At 41.7% G+C, this 18,477-nt stretch overlaps 1 protein-coding gene across 1 annotated transcript in view; it reads right to left on the reverse strand.

Annotated features, from left to right (window-relative positions):
• Window positions 1-18,477, reverse strand: part of ATP8A1 (ATPase phospholipid transporting 8A1) — a 238,288-nt gene that overhangs the window by 194,843 nt on the left and 24,968 nt on the right. Inside the window, exons 2-5 of the mRNA XM_065907244.1 lie at window positions 11,431-11,545; window positions 9,246-9,345; window positions 8,097-8,195; window positions 2,267-2,312 (exon numbers count right to left, since the gene is read on the reverse strand). Of these exons, the coding sequence (XP_065763316.1) occupies window positions 2,267-2,312; window positions 8,097-8,195; window positions 9,246-9,345; window positions 11,431-11,545 (360 nt within the window). The remainder of the gene's footprint in view (window positions 1-2,266; window positions 2,313-8,096; window positions 8,196-9,245; window positions 9,346-11,430; window positions 11,546-18,477) is intronic.

The raw sequence follows: 18,477 nt of genomic DNA on the forward strand, positions 1-18,477 counted from the left end.
AAACTGGAGCCCATTATACAGAGTGAGGTGAGCCAGAAAGATAAAGAACATTACAGCATACTAACACATATATACGGAATTTAGAAAGATGGTAACGATGGCCCTATATGCAGGGCAGAAGAAGAGACGCAGAAGTACAGAACAGACTTTTGAACTCTGTGGGAGAAGGGGAGGGTGGGATGTTTCGAAAGAACAGCATGTATGTTATCTGTGGTGAAACAGACCACCAGCCCAGGTGGGAGGCATGAGTCAAGTGCTCGGGCCTGTTGGGCTGGGAAGATCCAGAGGAATCGGGTGGAGAGGGAGGTGGGATGGGAGACCGGGATGGGGAATTCGTGTAACTCTATGGCTGATTCATATCAATGTATGACAAAACCCACTGAAAAATAAAAATTAAAAAAAAAAAAAATAAATAAATAAATAAAAGCTGTTGCTGAACTTTCTGAGCAACATGACAACAAATGCAAAAACTGCACATTGCGGAAAACACTGTACCTGAAACGTTTGAGCTTTTTCCCTTTTTCAATACCGATGGCTGTCCTTTTCTGACTAAACTCCTAGAGTGGCTTAATCCTCAGGCTTCTAACAGCCCCCTGTTGAATGACATTCTGCAATCCAACTTTAATCTGCATATCTGTCTTTTCTCTTTTGGGCTTGTAAACTTTCTCCAACTACTCAGTACATATAAGAAACGCTGGAATCCCCTGGCTTGGCACTCACGGCCCTGTAAAATTTAACCTGCCTTTCTCAGGCCTTTGGCCGCCTGATGAGAAGAGCCAGCTCAGAAAAGACCCTGATGATTAGAAAGGCCGCAGGCAAGAGGAGAAGGGATGGCAGAGGCTGAGATGGCCAGACAGCATCACCAGCTCCATGGACGCCAATTGTGAGCAAACTCCAGGAGGCAGTGGGGGACAGCGGAGCCGAGCATGCTACAGTCCGTGGGGTCACCAAGAATCAGACAGGACTTAAAGACCGACCAGCAGCAACAACCTTTCTGATCGGGTCTCTGCTTCCCTTCGCCACGAACGTTCTTTCTCCGTCTGGCACTCTAGCAGCGGTTCCACAAAGCAATCCGACGGCTGTCTTCACCTCTACTCAGAAAGCCTCTCTTCTTCCTTCCTCACTCAGCATAACAGGCAATGCCCTTCCCAAGCGCCTCTGTTTGTCCAAACTTTTCCTCAAATTCAAGATCTAGCTCAAGTTACCCCACAATTCTCTCTCCTGCTTTTGAATCCGTAAAGCATTTGACACAGAAATCGTTACTTGTTACAAAAATCTAGGGATCACATAATGTGAACCCTTTATTTTCCACACAAGATAATTTTTCACCTTTACAGAGCTCCCATCTTATACTTTTTCATGTGTCCCATAATAAGTACAATCTCAATAAATGTTTAATTTCTTAGGTAATGCTTTAATAAACATACCATCTTTGAATGCATCAACTATCAGCAGATAATTCCTTTGGTAGAAGGTGGTGAGAAGAGAAATGAGGCATTTTGACAGAATCCACAAAAATCAGAGCTGTATGAAAATCCCATTTTTAATTACCAGCTAATTTTGGCAGACGTGGCTGATCCTCACCGCACCAGGGAACTTCAGAGAGAGATGATATTCTCAGGTGGGGAAAGCTCAGACATGGGGTAAGATGTCATATGTCCCTGGGTATTTTTTTTAATTGAAGGCAACAGTAATCTATTTGCTTGTGTTAAAGGTCATCCGGGTTTCTACTCCATCAAATTGAGAGCACAGTACAGAGACACATCAGTATGCCATGTGCTTCCCAGAAGCTAGCTCGGTTCTACTTATTTCTGAAGCATTTCTCACCTGCAGGCAGAGGACAACTCAAAGTGCTTCCCATATGCCTTTTAGCCAAGTAACATCACACCTGACTACTTTCTATAAATCTTGTCCAGAGTAACATCTATAGATCTCTCTCTCTCACACACACACACACACACACACACACACACACATTTTGTAGCATTTAACACTGATAAAACAACTGCAGATTTTATGGACAGTACTTGTGAGTACATTGCTATGAGGCACTTAAATATTTTTGAAAACTTTACTTTTCAAAAATATTACGTTACCCCTGTAAATCACTCTAATGTGGACTTAAGAGTCATGCTAATGAACACTACAAAACAAAACTTGAGAGATACACAGTGTTCTCAGGTGAATTATACTTAAGTGAAGTGATGTGCAGAGATTACCGTGAGGGTGTTTGACAGATACGAGAAACAAAATGTAAAATTCCTACCTTGAGTCTGTTTCTTGTTCACCGCATTATCAGCTTTATGTCGTTTCTAAAGTTTAAAAGCAAAAACAAAAACTGTGAAAAAGTGGATGAGGTTAGCGAAACAAGATAGCACCTGTAACAAAAGTCAGATTTTTTTCCTTTAACCTTACGTCTCTCAAGGCTTTTATCCTTTCACACCCATATCAATTTTATAAGTAAGCCCAGAGTATGGTGATGGGAACAATCAGAGTACGTGGGGATTTTAAAATTGGAAGTGCAATCCACAGCATCTTTATTCCCTTTCTAGGGGTACAGGTGTGTGGCCTCAAAAAGCCCTTACATTATTGCGCAGGTAAGATTAAAATTTTAATGTATTAGAAAAGAGCTGAAAGACTGATTTAGACTTTTGCTTAAATAACTCACTTAAAAGGAAGATTGCCCAAGAGAATTATCTGTCATAACTACCACTGAACAATGATGCCAAAATATTTTCAGTTTCTTAGGAAATTCATTATCTAATTAGGCTGAGCACATCCCCTATAATTTAATGATGTGCCAATGTCTGCCAGCGGCGAGAGCCATCTACCACTTGCACAACACTGCTTTTCTGCCCACTGCTTCCCAAGAGCGCCCCCACCTTCAGAAGTCACTGAAGCTCACTTTCTTTCCTCCCAAAGCATGAGAAAATGGAGCATTAAACGAGCGAGCTGGTCTACCTCTAGGTGGGTGAGTCTGAAGAGCCACGAAGCCGAGACTGGACGGCAGTAAGAGGAAGGGAAGGTCAGAGGAAAGGACAGAACCTGGTGGTCGGGGAGGCCAGCTCCTCGGGAGGAGGAGGGAGCTTTCCCAGGGCTTCCGTCTAAACTTTCAGCGCGAGTGTAACACCGCTGCCTCTGCTGACGCCGCAGAAGTCTTGAGCGTAGCTGACGCTGAGCTCAGATTCTATCATAGGAAGCCCAACAGTCAGGCTTAGCTACACATATCTGATCACAAGGCGGGTGGGCATGAATGCAAAACTCATGAGTTCTGAGGCTGAGAAGAAACATGATTTTTGGACTCACGGGACACAAATGAAAACATTTTTCCAGACAAAAGCCTGGGCCTGTAGATGAGCACTCCTAGACCCAGCAATGCTCACGAGGAGCAGCATAATAGCTGTAGTGTGAGCTCAGTTCATCCAAACAATCAGCCACTGAACTGCGCAAAATGCAAATTGGGCATTCAGAACGCCTCTGCAAGGCTTGCTGAAAATGACTCTTGCCACATCCACATGTGGGAACACACTACAGTTCTCTCCCATAATGAAACACTCGCTAATAAGTGTCATAATGCAGACTTTAAATAGATTATTGCTTCCAAAAGTAAGCACATGGTTTGACAGCAAAGGTTCTCAAATAAATTTTTAAAGTTCTGTTAAGTTTACAGCATCAGTGGAGAATATTTTATGATTGATAAAACTCTTAAAATACTTACTCTTTTTTTTAATCGCTGTTAAAAATATTTTCGAAAATTAGCAAGCAACCCAAAATAAATTTTGGTCCAAAATAATAGTCTAAGGGAAATTGAGATATTTGAAGGTGGAGCAAATATTTTCAAAACAATGTACATCTATGACAGACAAGGGTTAGATTTCCAACTGAGGGAGACAAATAAAAGCTAATTAATGAAACATTCCACTTAAACTGGAAATTTAATCTTAGTGAAACTTAAGGAGATCCTGAATATTACTTTCCATCTGCAGAGAATTCTTATACATGAGCCTCTCCTTCCTCAACCTTCCCACCACACAATAAATTAGGTTAATTATTGAGACATAGTTGTGTTGAATATACATAAGGATCCAACCCAGATAGATTCTAATCTTAGTACTACAAAAGGAAAGCATCTTTGTTTCCAAAGAAGATCCTTATTCCTTTTAAAACTTATATAGTATGGAAGAAATGTATATAACTTGCCTTAAATTAAAATACGTCTACTGAATTGTAATCAGAATTCATTTACTATCACTGAGAACTAGTGAATGATCTAATATTACCAATATTTGATTGACAGTGTCATGAACTTTACGGTACTTAAGCACGCAGTGCTGACCAGCCCTTCGTTCTGGGAACCCTTCCTTCAGAAGGCATGTCTTAAGACATCAAGCCCAGGGGTTCTACCTGCCCCTTGGGCCCTTCTTCTTTAGCTCTCAGTGATGGATATCCTCAAGGCTTACTCCCTGCCTTCTCTGCTTCTCACTCAACACTCTCTTAGCTCCTTCATAACTATAATTTCAGTGATAATCATTATCAAACATACTGGTCGAGACTCTCATCTGAGCTCCAGAAGGTTCCATTCAGTGGCCTCCTTGACAGTTCCCTTTGGTAGTCTTAAATGCATCTCAAACTATGTCTGAAGGGCAACCTCTGATTTTATCGCCCAAGACTTGGTACTTGTCTCAGACATGGAACCACATAGCAGCCACTTACGCAAACCAGGAACTTGAGATTCGTTAAGTACCTTCTCTCCTTTTCACTCCCATACAATCTATTTCTTCATTCAATAAATGCTGGCAAAGCTTTGTCAGATCCCGTTACTACTGCTGATACGGCAATGAACGAAAGACAAGAACTCTTGCTCTCAGGGAACTTACACACTAGTGGTTGGAGATGAAGCAGTAATAAAACAAATAGGATATGTCAGATGGTAATATCTTGTCAGTTTTATTCTTAAATATATATTGAATTCATTTTTCCATATTTCTTTGTCTTTACAACGCCACTTAATCTAAGATACTTTGTTTTCATATCATTACCAAAAGTGTTAACTGCCAGTCACTTCCAACTCCTTGGGAACCCATGAACTGTAGCCTGCCAGGCTTCTCTGTCCACGGAGTTTTCCAGGTAAGAATGCTGGAGTGCATAGCCATTCTCTTCTCCGAGGGATCTTCCGGACCCAGGAATCGAACTGGGGTCTCTTGCATGGCAGGTGAATTCTTTATCAGCTGAGCTACCAGGGAAGCCCACCATCTAGTTCTCCCCTATCTCCATGGGCAGGGCTTACCTGGTGGCTCAGCGGTAAAGAATCCACCCGCAATGCGGAACATGCGGGTTTGAGGTGTGGGTTGGATCCCTGGGTTGGGAAGATCCTCTGGAAGAGGAAACGGCAGCCCACTGAAATATTCTTGCTTGATAAATCCCATGGACAGAGGAGCCTGGCGGGCTGCCGTTCATGGGGTCTCAAAAGTCAAAAATGACTTAGCAACGAAACTACAACAAATATCTATGGACACTGAGATTACAGCTCCCTTTTGTCGTATACTATTCTAATATTGTGCTGTTAGCAGATAAAATATGTACCATTTCCGGGTCAAAATGTACAAGAAGTGAGGGCCTCCATTCTCTCTCCTCCTCTGCTCCAGTGACCACTGATACCCCCCAAAGCAGAGCCCTGATTCAGCTGCATTCCTAACTGGCTACATGAACAGTGGGCTTCTCTCCCTGCCTTCCTCCTGGACAAAAACCTGCAGTGTCTTCGAGTACATGAAAAATCAACTTATGTTAAAGACACTGACATTTGGGACATGATTTATCACTGCAGCAAAAGTTTAACACATCCGAATACAAATCCTAATGAATGCCTGGCATCTAAGCACTGCTTCATACATTTTTGCTGAATAAATGAACAAATAAATGTATTAATAATTACTGATAAAGATACTCTGTTCAACTATCTAGACTATTATTTGATTGCTTTTCCTTCTCTAGAAAGTAACATTTCAATCTTCCTATTACTTTACAGGTTGATATAAACTTATTAAACCACTCCTACAGAACATTTTTAGTCAATTTCTTAAAAATGCTTTTACTGAAAAACTACTTCACATGATGCTCTTATTGCCAACAAAACTATTATTACACCCTTTAGGAATTGCCTGGTTAGCTGCTTCCCAAGAGTACCCGATTATTACGCTAGGCCAATAAGAGTTCTGTTAAAAACAAGCAAAAAGATTTCTTGCCTTCCATTTTATTTACCATATATTTTCATAGAAAGGGATACTAGAAACAATAGCTAGAGAACTTGCAGTTTTTCTAGAGAAAAGAGGAAAAAAAAAAAAAGGAAAAGCAGCTTACAGCAGTGATTATAAGGCAGAGCTCGTTGGAACCAAACTGTCTTATTTGGTTTCTGACAGTCTCAGCTATTAGCCTTGTGACCCTGAGCAAGTTACCCTAGCCCTCTCTGCCTCCTCTCCCTAATCTATGAAACGGGGATAACAGCAGTAATCTTCTGAAGGTTGCTATGCCTACAGTGTCTGCTCAGTCATGCTAGACTCCTTGTCATCCCCTGGACCATCACCTGCCAGGCTCCTTCTGCCCATGGCATTCTCCAGGCAAGAATACTGGAGTGGGTGGCCATTCCCTCCTCCAGGAGATCTTCCCAACTCAGGGACTGAACCCACGTCTCCTCCATCTCCCCGAAGCTGAACAAATGTTATTATTGTTGGTGACTCACCACACCAATACAGAGGAAGAGCATAGGATAGGATGGAATTCAGATTTTAGCAGTTTCTTGCACAAGTTACACACCCTCTCTAAGCTTCGGCTTTTTGAACTTTAAAATGAGGCTAAAATCTAACTTTCAAAGTCACTGAAGGAATTAAATGAAAAAATGCAAAAACAGCAGCACAATACCTAGCAAATAAGAGATACTCAATGAAAATTAGGCTGAACAGAGGAAGAAAGGGGAATGCATGAGGCAAAGAAAGACAAAACTGTTTTAAAGACCAGTTCTCAAGGACCGCCAAGTGCAAGTCAAGGAGTGTAAGTCTGCGCAGAGTGATACAGGCAAGAAAAGAGTCTCACGAATTTTCAGCTAGTGGTCCGGTAAGTAAGCCATTTTCAACTGCAGACTATGATGGTTTATACACAGATGCATGCACACATACCACCTGTTTGTACTCCTGGATACTTGGATGTTTTTGAGGCTGATGATCTCAGTGGTCAGTTGACCCATTTCTAATTGGCCTAGCGATGCTACAGCTCATGTGTTCATGAGATCCCAATTTGATTCTTTACAAAATAATATCAATATTTGTACAACTTTACATTGGAGCTTTCTAAAGAATGTCTCAGCCTTTCCTCATCTTACCATCTGACTTGCCTAAGGCTTGACAGATGGTCATTTCAGACAGCCAATGTATTTAAAGGGCATAGGAAAAAAAATACTAGCTTCCTCAACTAAAGCAGCTAAAATAACGGTGAAACAGAGGAAAAAGAAAAGCCTACTTTTATTTTGGGCAGCTTATTTTATCAAGGGGAAACTGACTTACTTCCCCTTTTCTTTACTACTATGGAATAATAAAAATAGCAAATTTGCCGTTACTTTCCTTTAATAAAATAAAGGAAACAGAACTAGTTAAAAAAAAAAAAGATGAAAAGGAATCAAAGGTGTCTAATGAGGTGAAAACTATGGAAAATGAGAAAATAAAAAAATACAAAAAACTTTTTACCTTTAGATAACTTGGAGGTTATGGTGTTTTAACTTGAAATAACCTTCAAGTTGAAACTGAGCATACTTGAAAATAATGTTCAAATATAGTTTTCTCTCCAAGTTAATTACTACATTCAAATTAATTTATTTCATCACAAAGGCACAAACTTAAGGTATCACTGTGATAAGCACTCTGTAATATTAATCCTATAGAAATCAAGAGGAATTAACTCCAGGAATGGGAGCATATTTTAAACACTTTTAAGATGAATAAGTATTTTAAATAGCCTGTATCAAGAATAAAACAACGTAGGAAGAAATCGATATTTTAAAATATGTACATAAAATAAGTGTTACATTTATGAAAAAAACAAGTACTTACAATATCTTCTATTATCTCTTTGATAGCTGCCACAGCCAGAATAAATAAGAGAGGAACCAGTGTTGTATAGCGACCTGTTGGTGACACATCAGGTATTTGCTATTTGAAGGAAAAAAATAAATAAAAATAGAAGAGAAATTCAGTAAAACTAGCAAGTTTATACTACATTTGAAAACAACAAAGTCTTAATGCTTCTTAAAATATGCTTCATTGATTTTACCAACTTGGTGGAATAACACCAGGTGAGGCAATTTGCTCGAATCTAGTAAGCAGCTGGAAGAAAGTATATTAGCTTCACGGAAGCAGTTGTGTGTAGGACTAACACCTACAAAGGGTGACTGGTTAATTAAATTACAGCATATGCATTCAATAGTAGGTTGGCCAAAAAGTTCGTTTGGATTTTTCCATAACACCTTATGGGAAACCCTGAATGAACTTTTTGACCAAGCCAATAAAATTTCATAAACCATTAAAAACGGTATTTTAGAAATACAATGAATTATATGGGGAAAATATCCACACATTACTATAAGGGTAAGCAGATAATAAAATATATATACTTTATGATCCCCTTTTTGTAAGTCAATTAACAATGCTTGGGATAGGAAAAAAAAAAAGACCAGAAGGATACACACCCAAATTTTAAGAGAGCAGCTGTATTTTCCCGGTGATGAAATAACAGAGGTTCAAGTTTTTTCTTTAGGCTTTGCTGTGTTTTCTTACTCTTTTTTATGTGAACATATAGCACTTTTTAATAAAATAAACCTTTCTTTCTGATTACAACTAACCCAAGTTCAAAACAAAAAAAGCTTTAAAATGGTAACTCTTGCATTCTAAAGTTCATAACTGACAATATTACTGTTCCTAAAATAAATTACTATTTTAAGAAAAAATCCTATCCCTCTTCACCATCCAAAACGAAAAGTCCTTGCCATATACATTTACAAATGTCTAAAATAAGCTGATGACAATGAATCAAAAGGCTTGAAGAGGTAGCTGGCTTACAGCAGGAGCCAGAAATGCCCACCCAAACCAGCCTATCTCTCTGCATTTCAATAAGCTTCAGAAGACTGGTCATGGGCTTAAGAAACACATTTATTAATATCTGAACACATTATTCTGAGCTAAGGTTTTACAACATGACTTTACCTGGAGCAGTGCAATAAAGAGAAAAAATGAATTAGCGGCTCTTCTGAACTGCGAGTAGAGAAATCTTGGGAGGAATGTGATTATGTTGTATTTTGCGGTGCTAGAAAACAAAAATGAAAAGTAGCATAAAACTTAATTACTCCACAAATAGTATCCATATTTACAAAATTCTATTTTCACCATGTAAAAAACTAGATGATGAACAACTGAAAAATTAGATGATGAAAACCTTTGTTTCAAACCAGAAGAATATTGCAAATGGTCATAAACCTCAATGAAAAGGAGTGAAAGTGTAATAAGAAAGAATCTTTTGTTTTCAATCACAATATTACAAGTTAATCACTAAAGGGATGTTTCCTACAAGCTTAAATGATGCACAATAGCCCAGCTCTTTGAACCCTGCCTCCTAGGTAATGAGCCCTAAGCTAAAATACCTATGTTTAGCTCACAGGATACATCCTGACCACGCCCACTTGTAAATGTCTGCAGGGAGAAATGAACACATCCCCTCTGAGGATGATGGGAACCAGGAAGTGTCTGACTTCACTCCCTCACCTTTCAGTAATAAAGTGAAAGTCAAAGTCGCTCAGTCGGGTCCGACTCTTAGCGACCCCATGGACTGTAGCCCACCAGGCTCCTCCATCCATGGGATTTTCTAGGCAAGAGTACTGGAGTGGGGTGCCATTGCCTTTTCCAGGGGATCTTCCTGACCCAGGGATCGAACCCGGGTCTCCCGCATTGCGGGCAGACGCTTTACCATCTGAGCCACCAATAAAAGTCGCCTGAATTCTAACTCAAGCAAGATGGTTCGCTGTGGGGACAAGAGCCTACCATTTCAGTTGCTGATTTTCTGAATAAAGTCATTACCCCTTTTCCAACAACTTGTCTTTCTATTACTGCCTTGTCCCGAGGCAAGCAGAACAAGCTGAGACTCAGGAAGAAAAGGAATCATCTAAGTAGTAAGAGTTTGATTTTCTGCATAGTTTCTTCTCTTCCCTTTGGCCAGGCCCTTTGTTATCATTACTAGCAATGGCTTACAAAGAAGAGCAACTTTAGTTAAGGTAGTGGATGACACGTTGGGTTTCCCTGGTGGCTCAGAGGGTAAAGCGTCTGCCTGCAATGCGGGAGGCCGGGGTTCGATCCCTGGATCAGGAAGATCCCCTGGAGAAGGAAATGGCAACCCACTCCAGTATTCTTCCCTGGAGAAGCCCATGGATGGAGGAGTCTGGTAGGCTACAGTCCAAAATTTTGCCCCCCAAAATTAACAATTTGAGCAGGACCAGAAGTATAAAATTGAGATGGCATCCCTGGACCACTTCAGTGAAACGGGGAGTTTTCTGGGGGTCTGTTAGAATTTTCTTCACTGCCGCTCTAGAAACTTGAGTAGGACTCCACACTAAACACATGAGATGTGTCCATAATCAGGAAGATACCATCATTTAGGCTTCAGAAACATCCAATCTTCCTCTTGTTAATTAAACAGAAGATTAACCACGTAACCCAAGCTCAGAAAAGTTACTCTAGAATTTGAAGGTGTAAAAATCAATTTTAAATGGTCATTTCACAAATCTAGGAGTTCTGTCACCAGAAAACCACTGGGCTGACATGTGGTGGTGATGGGGGGTGGTCTTCACTTGGCTCCAGGGGCCTCTCAGTGAATAGTGCTTCTAAGAGGTCTTCTTTTACATTATTGTTGGAAGGAAAATAGAACAGTGAAGTAACTCTCACTCCCTCCGTTCCTGGACACCACACTAAATTTTTCAAGCATCAAAAGTCAATATTTAAAGACTATTTAACACAAAGGAGTTCTAAGAGAACTGCAAAGACTTCTTTTAAAAGGTGTAAATCTATTCATCAAAAACAATAGTTCACAGGTCTACTAACAGGTTTAAGACAAAGGCACCTCCCCATGAACTGCTTTCTTTACTCAGATACTATAAATAGAATTGGCAGCATATGGCTGCTTAGCCTTTCTGCTCTTTCCTACTTCTAGGTTCTTATTAACATCTCCTTATTGGCTAAAAGATAGAGAAACAGCTGATCTGCACTCCTTCAGGAAGGTCTTAAATATTAAACTGATTTAATGAAAGCTCCTTGCAAGTATTTTCATTTCGGCCGGGCTGGGGAGATGCCCTCCCAAGTTCTGCTGCGGTAGCTGGTCCCAATCTTCTTTGGTAGTTCCTACCTGACATGGTTATTGCAGAATTTTGTCAGCTGGGGCTGGTTGATGAATATAGTCCTTATTTCCTCCTGGTCAGCCAGTGACGTCTTCTCCGAAACATCATCAGTCTTCTCATAACCTTAGAGAGAGAGAGACTCTTCTTATTTGCTAAGAAATGCTTCATTGTATTATCCAGACCAAAACTACATTTCCTAACTATCCTAGAGCCTAAAATCTGTTAAAAGCTATATGAAAGTGAAAGTCACTCGGTCGTGTCCAACTCTTTGCAACCCCATGGACTATACAGGCCATGGAATTCTCCAGGCCAGAATACTGGAATGGGTAGCCTTTCCTTCTCCAGGGGATCTTCCCAACCCAGGGATCGAACCCAGGTCTCCCACATTGCAGGCAGATTCTTTACCAGCTGAGCCACAAGAGAAGCCCAAGAATATTGGAGTGGGTAGCCTATCCCTTCTCCAGGGGATCTTCCCGACCCAGGAATTGAACCAGGGTCTCCTGCATTGCAGGTGGATTCTTTACCAACTGAGCCATCTGGGAAAGCCCATATGCTCCCCCCTCATTGATGCTGTTTCTGTTCTAATAAAAAGAAAACCCCCCACATTTAACATTTCTGCTACATCTATTAATAAAAGGCAGCATTTTAGAGTCATGTCAAAGCTGACCCAATTCAAAAACAGTAACATCCATTTTTAATTTGTACTCTTCCCCAGAAAGAGTGCAACTTAGTTCCTTTCATTACATATAAACATGTCCAAAACAGCACAAAATTCTAAAATGGTTTATAGTTTTAGACAAGACTAACAACACAGAGGTAATGACAATGCATTCTGAAATTTTAAACATACCATTTAATGCATTTCTGGTTTTTGTTCTATATTTGTAGATAAAGATAGAGAAAAAGATAAACAGTAAGGTTTAAACAGATAACCACCACGATGATCTAACTCACTATGACCATCCTAATCTTTCCAGTAATTAGAATTATGTTCACAGATGAATTTTAAGTTTCTTAACATCATCCTCAGCCACCCCGCAGTCACTAAAACAACGTAAACAGATACAGGCCATTTCATTTGGGTAACATCTTGCTGCAATGTTGACAACACTTTTACATACCGCTTTGAGAAGAGCAGAAAAAGCTTAAACTACTTATTTTACTTTCTAGTGAGAAATAAATAAGACTGAATCAAACCGGTCCCTTACTCCTTTCCTAGAAAGAGCTGCCAACAGTGCTTTATGTCAAAAACCCACTTCTCTATATCTCTTTCCCGCCCTGCCAGTGCCAGCTCCTCCCCAAAGCCCTGCCGAGGGGAGGTCTCCTCTGCAGGGTCCTCTGTCAAAGGCAGCGAGCCTCCCCGTGTCCCCACAGGCCTCTGTGCCTCCCAGTCCCTGGACCACCTCCGCCATCAGAGGGCAACTCCCCGGGGCAAGGACTGGCTTGTCACTCATCTTCTAACACCAGTACCAACAAACTGCAAGTACCTGATCATTGTTTGCTGAATAAAAACCGAAGGACAAAGGAGTGGTTAGGTGGCCACTGAGAGCAAGCCAATGCCTCTCCACCCACTGATAAAGTCACCAGTCACAGTGAAATGCTGGTAACTGCTCCTGCAATAAAGCCTGCCCCTGGGCTTTCTCGCTCTGGCGTTCATCGCTCAGCTGTGTCCCCCTCTTTGTGACCACATGGACCGTAGCTCCCAGGTTCCTCTGTCCATGGGATTCTCCAGGCCAGAATACTGGAGTGGGTCATCTTTCCCTTCTCCAGGGGACCTTCCCAACTCAGGGATCGAACCTGGGTCTTCTGCATTGCAAGCAGATTCTTTTACCGTCTGAATCACCAGGGAAACCTTTGTTACTCTGTGAAACCAGAAAACATCTGAGGCTTCGTACAAAGTGGAGGGAACACAGCGTAGGGACCAGGAGGGTGAGGAAGTGTCCCGTGTGCAGATCAGGGCAAAAGGGTAAAGCTGCTGAGGAATGCACAAAAGGTGAAGACAAGACGGGTGAGATCCGGCGAAGCACGGAGGCCAGGCTGCAAAGGGCCTCTCAGGCTTGTCGAGAAGTTTGGGGGGCATCCTCTGGTTGGCAGTGACCCCCGAAAGCTTTCTACGTAGAGAGCGACAATGTGCCAGTCACACTGCATGCTCCTCACTCTGGAGGCCACATGGCTCCAAATGAGATACTGCCATGCTCATGGTGCAGTTTTAGACTTATTAGTAGCTTTGCTCATCCCTGATCACACAGTTAATAATTATCAGTCACTATGCCACATTTTAGAAAAGGCAGAGGAACCAGAGGTCAAATTGCCAACATCCGATGGATCATCGAAAAAGCAAGAGAGTTCCAGAAAAACATCTATTTCTGCTTTATTGACTATGCCAAAGCCTTTGACTGTGTGGATCACAATAAACTGTGCGAAATTCTGAAAGAGATGGGAATACCAGACCACCTGACCTGCCTCTTGACAAATCTGTATTCAGGTCAAGAAGCAACAGTTAGAACTGGACATGGAACAACAGACTGGTTTGAAATAGGAAAAGGAGTACATCAAGGCTGTATATTGTCACCCTGCTTATTTAACTTCTATGCAGAGTACATCATGAGAAACGCTGGGCTGGAGGAATCACAATCTGGAATCAAGATTGCTGGGAGAAATATCAATAACCTCAGATATGCAGATGACACCACCCTTATGGCAGAAAGTGAAGAGGAACTAAAAAGCCTCTTGATGAAAGTGAAAGATGAGAGTGAAAAAGTTGGCTTAAAGCTTAACATTCAGAAAACTAAGATCATGGCATCTGGTCCCATCACCTCATGACAAATAGACGGGGAAACAGTGGAAGCAGTGTCAGACTTTATTTTTGGGGGCTCCAAAATCACTGCAGATGATGATTGCAGCCATGAAATTAAAAGACGCTTACTCCTTGGAAGGAAAGTTATGACCAACCTAGATAGCATATTAAAAAGCAGAGACATTACTTTGCCAACAAAGGTCTGTCTAGTCAAGGCTATGGTTTTTCCAGTGGTCATATATGGATGTGAGAGTTGAACCATAAAGAAAGCTAAGCACAGAAGAACTGATGCTTTTGAACTGTGGTGTTGGAGAAGACTCTTGAGAGTCCCTTGGACGGCAAGGAGATCCAACCAGTCCATCTTAAAGGAGACCAGTCCTGGGTGTTCATTGGAAGGACTGATGCTGAAGCTGAAACTCCAATACTTAGGCCACCTGATACAAAGAGCTGACTCACTGGAAAAGACCCTGATGCTGGGAGGGATTGGAGGCAGGAGGAGAAGGGGACGACAGAAGATGAGATGGCTGGATGGCATCACCGACTCGATGGATATGAGTTTGAGTAAACTCCGGGAGTTGGTGATGGACAGGGAGGCCTGGCGTGCTGTGGTTCATGGGGTCGCAAAGAGTCGGACACGACTGAGCGACCGAACTGAACTGAACTGAACTGATGCCACGTTTTAAACACAGTGGATTTTCCTCCCTAGTGCATACAATCAAAATTTCATACAGGGATTGTTTTCTCCAAAAACTCATAGTTTAAAACCCTAACCCTGGATCTGATGTTATCAGGAGGAGAAACTTTTTCAAGATGATGGTGGAACCATAAAAAGAGGAGTTAAAAGTTCCCCTTTTAAAAGAAGCCCAGAGAGATCCCTTACCCCCTCCACTTGTGAGGACATAGCAAGAAGATGGTCCTGTATTAATCAGGAGGTAGGCCCTCACCAGACACCAGATTTGCTAGTGCCTTGATTTTGGATTTCCCAGTCTCCATAAAGGGCTTCCCTACTGGCTCAGAGGGTAGAGAATCTGCCTGCAGTGCAGGAGATCCAGGTTCGATCCCAGGGTCAGGAAGATGCTCTGAGGTAGGAAATGACAGCCCACTCCAGTATTATCGACTGGAGAACATGGACAGTGGAGCCTGGTGGCTCTGGGATCCCAGCGAGTCGGACACGACGGAATGACTAACACACACAACCCCACACAGCCTCCAGAATTGTGAGGAATAAATTTGTCATTCACAAACTAGCTAGTCTATGGTAGAGTGTTATAGCAGCCGGAATAGACCAAGTTACGGATTATCAAATAGAGGCATAGCAGTATTAAAAGTTTTAAAAATCTTTCATTAGATTTTCCCTGAAGACAGTGCAAAGACCATGGTGTAGAGTCGATGGTACCTTGTTAGACAAAGAGCCTCAAGAAACCCAGCTCTCCACTCTGCTCTGAACTGATATTCTCAAGTTCTACTTACTTTACATAACTGGGTATTCTCAGCTGAGGAGTTAGGTGTCACTCCTTCCTCTGTAATTGTTATTTCACCTGCTCCCCCTGTTTCACTGACAGTTATCGAAATAGTACACCCCTGGCTTAGAGTGAGCACTCAGTATCTGAAGAACTAGCAGATGAGCAAGAAACATATTTAACAATATATCAAGAACAGATCTTTGTCTTCGATGTAGACACAGGTTATCCAAGCCTGTAAGACTGATGCATAAATTCAAAATGACAACTAGTAAGTTTAAGACGAGAAATAATTGCCATAGGAACTAGGGTAATTGCAGTCCCACGATCAGTAGAACTCTCCCCCTGTTGGCCTCTGTAGAAAGTCCAGTGACCAAGTGATGGTGTCTGGTGAGCACATGAAGCAGTCTAGATGACATGGGCCAAATTGCGTTTGGCCAGCATGGCGTGATGCGCTCCACTCCACAGCAGGGGCCAATGCACTGTAGGACCGAAAACTTCACAGCCTGTCAGGATACCTTGGCAATGGGGCCAGGGTACCAAACCTGCCGGCCAACACGTCTCCTCCCCTCCAAAGAGCTGAGAGTACTGCCAGTTTCTTAACTCCATGATTCACTCTTTTCCAGACCATCTCCATCTCCAAATTCAAACTGACATTTAATCTGCCAGTGGGATCACCATCAAAACCTGCAGGCCTAGGAAGAGATTTGCCCCTTGTGCCGAGAACGCGGCTCCCAGCATGTGTTGGTCTTGCACAGAAAAAAGAAGGCAAGCTTGTTTTCCCCTTTGCAAGTTCTTGGGAGCATCCCAACATGGCCCCCATGTACGCAAGCTAATGATGACCACGCCACCAAATGCACAGCCCTTCCTCACATTTTGGATTCTCCGGGAGAATCCCTCAGGCGTTGGCCCCATTGGCCTCAGTATCCAGTCAGACATGTGACATCCGCTAAAGCATCATTACTCTTCTGACACCAACAGTTCTACCGGGCAAACCTCTGCAGCCACCTTCACACAGCTAACTCTGCAAGGATTAAAAATGAGCAAGGGCTCGATAGTGGCTTCTGAAATACCTCAGCTTATTTTGATGTGATACTCCCCAAAGTCTACAACGTCTTTTTTTCCCCTTTAGTTTTACTATCGAAAACAATTTTTACTTTATATTAGTGCAAAGTTGATTAACAATTCAGGTGTAGAGTGAAGTTATTCAGTTATACATATATTATACATGTGTCTATTCTTTTCCAAATTCTTTTCCCATTTCAGACCAGCAAGAATCAATCCTATCTTCCCACATAAACTCCCCTGGGCCAGCTTTTATTGAAATAAAGAAAAGGTCAAACAGTGTAGACAATGATCCTCTAGTTCAGAATTCTGGATATGCTGAAAATTTCATATTTTGTGTTTTCAACATCCCAATTGATTATTTCCCCTGGCAGAAAAGCATTTGTTTTCTGAATTACAGTTTATTTCAATTAATGGTAAAATTACTTAGTATTTCCTAAGCGCATATCAACCTGTGGATTTTACTAGACCAAATTCTGCTTTCTTGGTTACAAAATGACCAAATGCTACTTTGAGACTTGAAGGATCAGTAATCTCAGTATAAGGAAATAGAGTCACACATGACTTTTAGTTACTGAAACGTACTACTAGATATTATTTTGTATTACTAAGTAAGGATATAGAAGCAACAACCTCCTGCAGACTATTTCGATTTTCAAGAATAATTTTCATTATCAAGAAAACATAAGATGACTGTGGGACAGTGTCTCAATCATGGCCCCGAAGTGAACACTCGGTTCGTCCTCCCCGACAGCATTTATTATTAAACCCACTCGGCAGTTGTGAGATGAGCCCTAGTTCTTCCACTAAGGACTTAGGTGACCCTGTGCACATAATCCCTAGGGGCTATTGCCTTTCCTTGTAAAATGAGAAATGTAAGCAAATACAGTAAGTCCCCTACATATGAACCCTCGAGTTGCAAAATTTCAAAGATGTGAGCGGATTATAAGCCTGTTACAGTACAGGACTGAATACCCGACTGTCAGCCCTATGAACAAACTGACCTTAATGAACACTCTCTCAGAACAGAATCTGTTCCTATGTAGGGACTCCTGTAATCTGAAATTCTCTCTCAGCGTTAAAATCCTGTGAAAATAGAATCTGCTGAGCACCAAGAAGAAAACAGTGAATACCTCATTTGTTCAGATGAACAGGGAAATTAAAAAAAAAAAAAAAATCTCCCTACTTGAGCCAGATGTTTCAGAGCAGCAGCTGCTTTACATAGTCAGCCACCAAAACGCAGGCAGAAAGTCACACGGGGCTTTGTCCTCGCAGCTGAATCTCCACGTTTGAAAAGATAAGGCGTGACCAAGTCTGCTGCCGGCACCCACCTGGCCCCCACCCTCGGACCAGTGTCTACTGGGCTACCAAGTCTTCCTTTCCTCCTCCGCCCAGGTACACGGTCACGTTCTTAAACGCACACAGTACAATGAGGAGAGAAGAAAAACGCTCAACAGGTAAGGTGCATCCTCTCATACAATTACAGCAGAAGCATATCTCTGAAAATTTCCATTTCTTGTCATAAACATCATGACCCAATCTGCTCATTCATTCATTCAACATAGTTAAGTGCCTACGATGAGCCAGGCATTTGTTTTTAAAAGCTGAAGAAACAGCTGAAAAGAAGGGTCCCTTCTCTTAGGAACTTACTTTCAAGAAAAAAGCAAGATAACTACAGATCATGATGTGTACGATGAAGGAAGTAAAACAGGCAATTGACAAATGATTGACTG

The sequence above is a fragment of the Muntiacus reevesi genome, chromosome 16, assembly GCF_963930625.1.
Source record: "Muntiacus reevesi chromosome 16, mMunRee1.1, whole genome shotgun sequence".
In the NCBI taxonomy this organism is placed as follows: domain Eukaryota; kingdom Metazoa; phylum Chordata; class Mammalia; order Artiodactyla; family Cervidae; genus Muntiacus; species Muntiacus reevesi.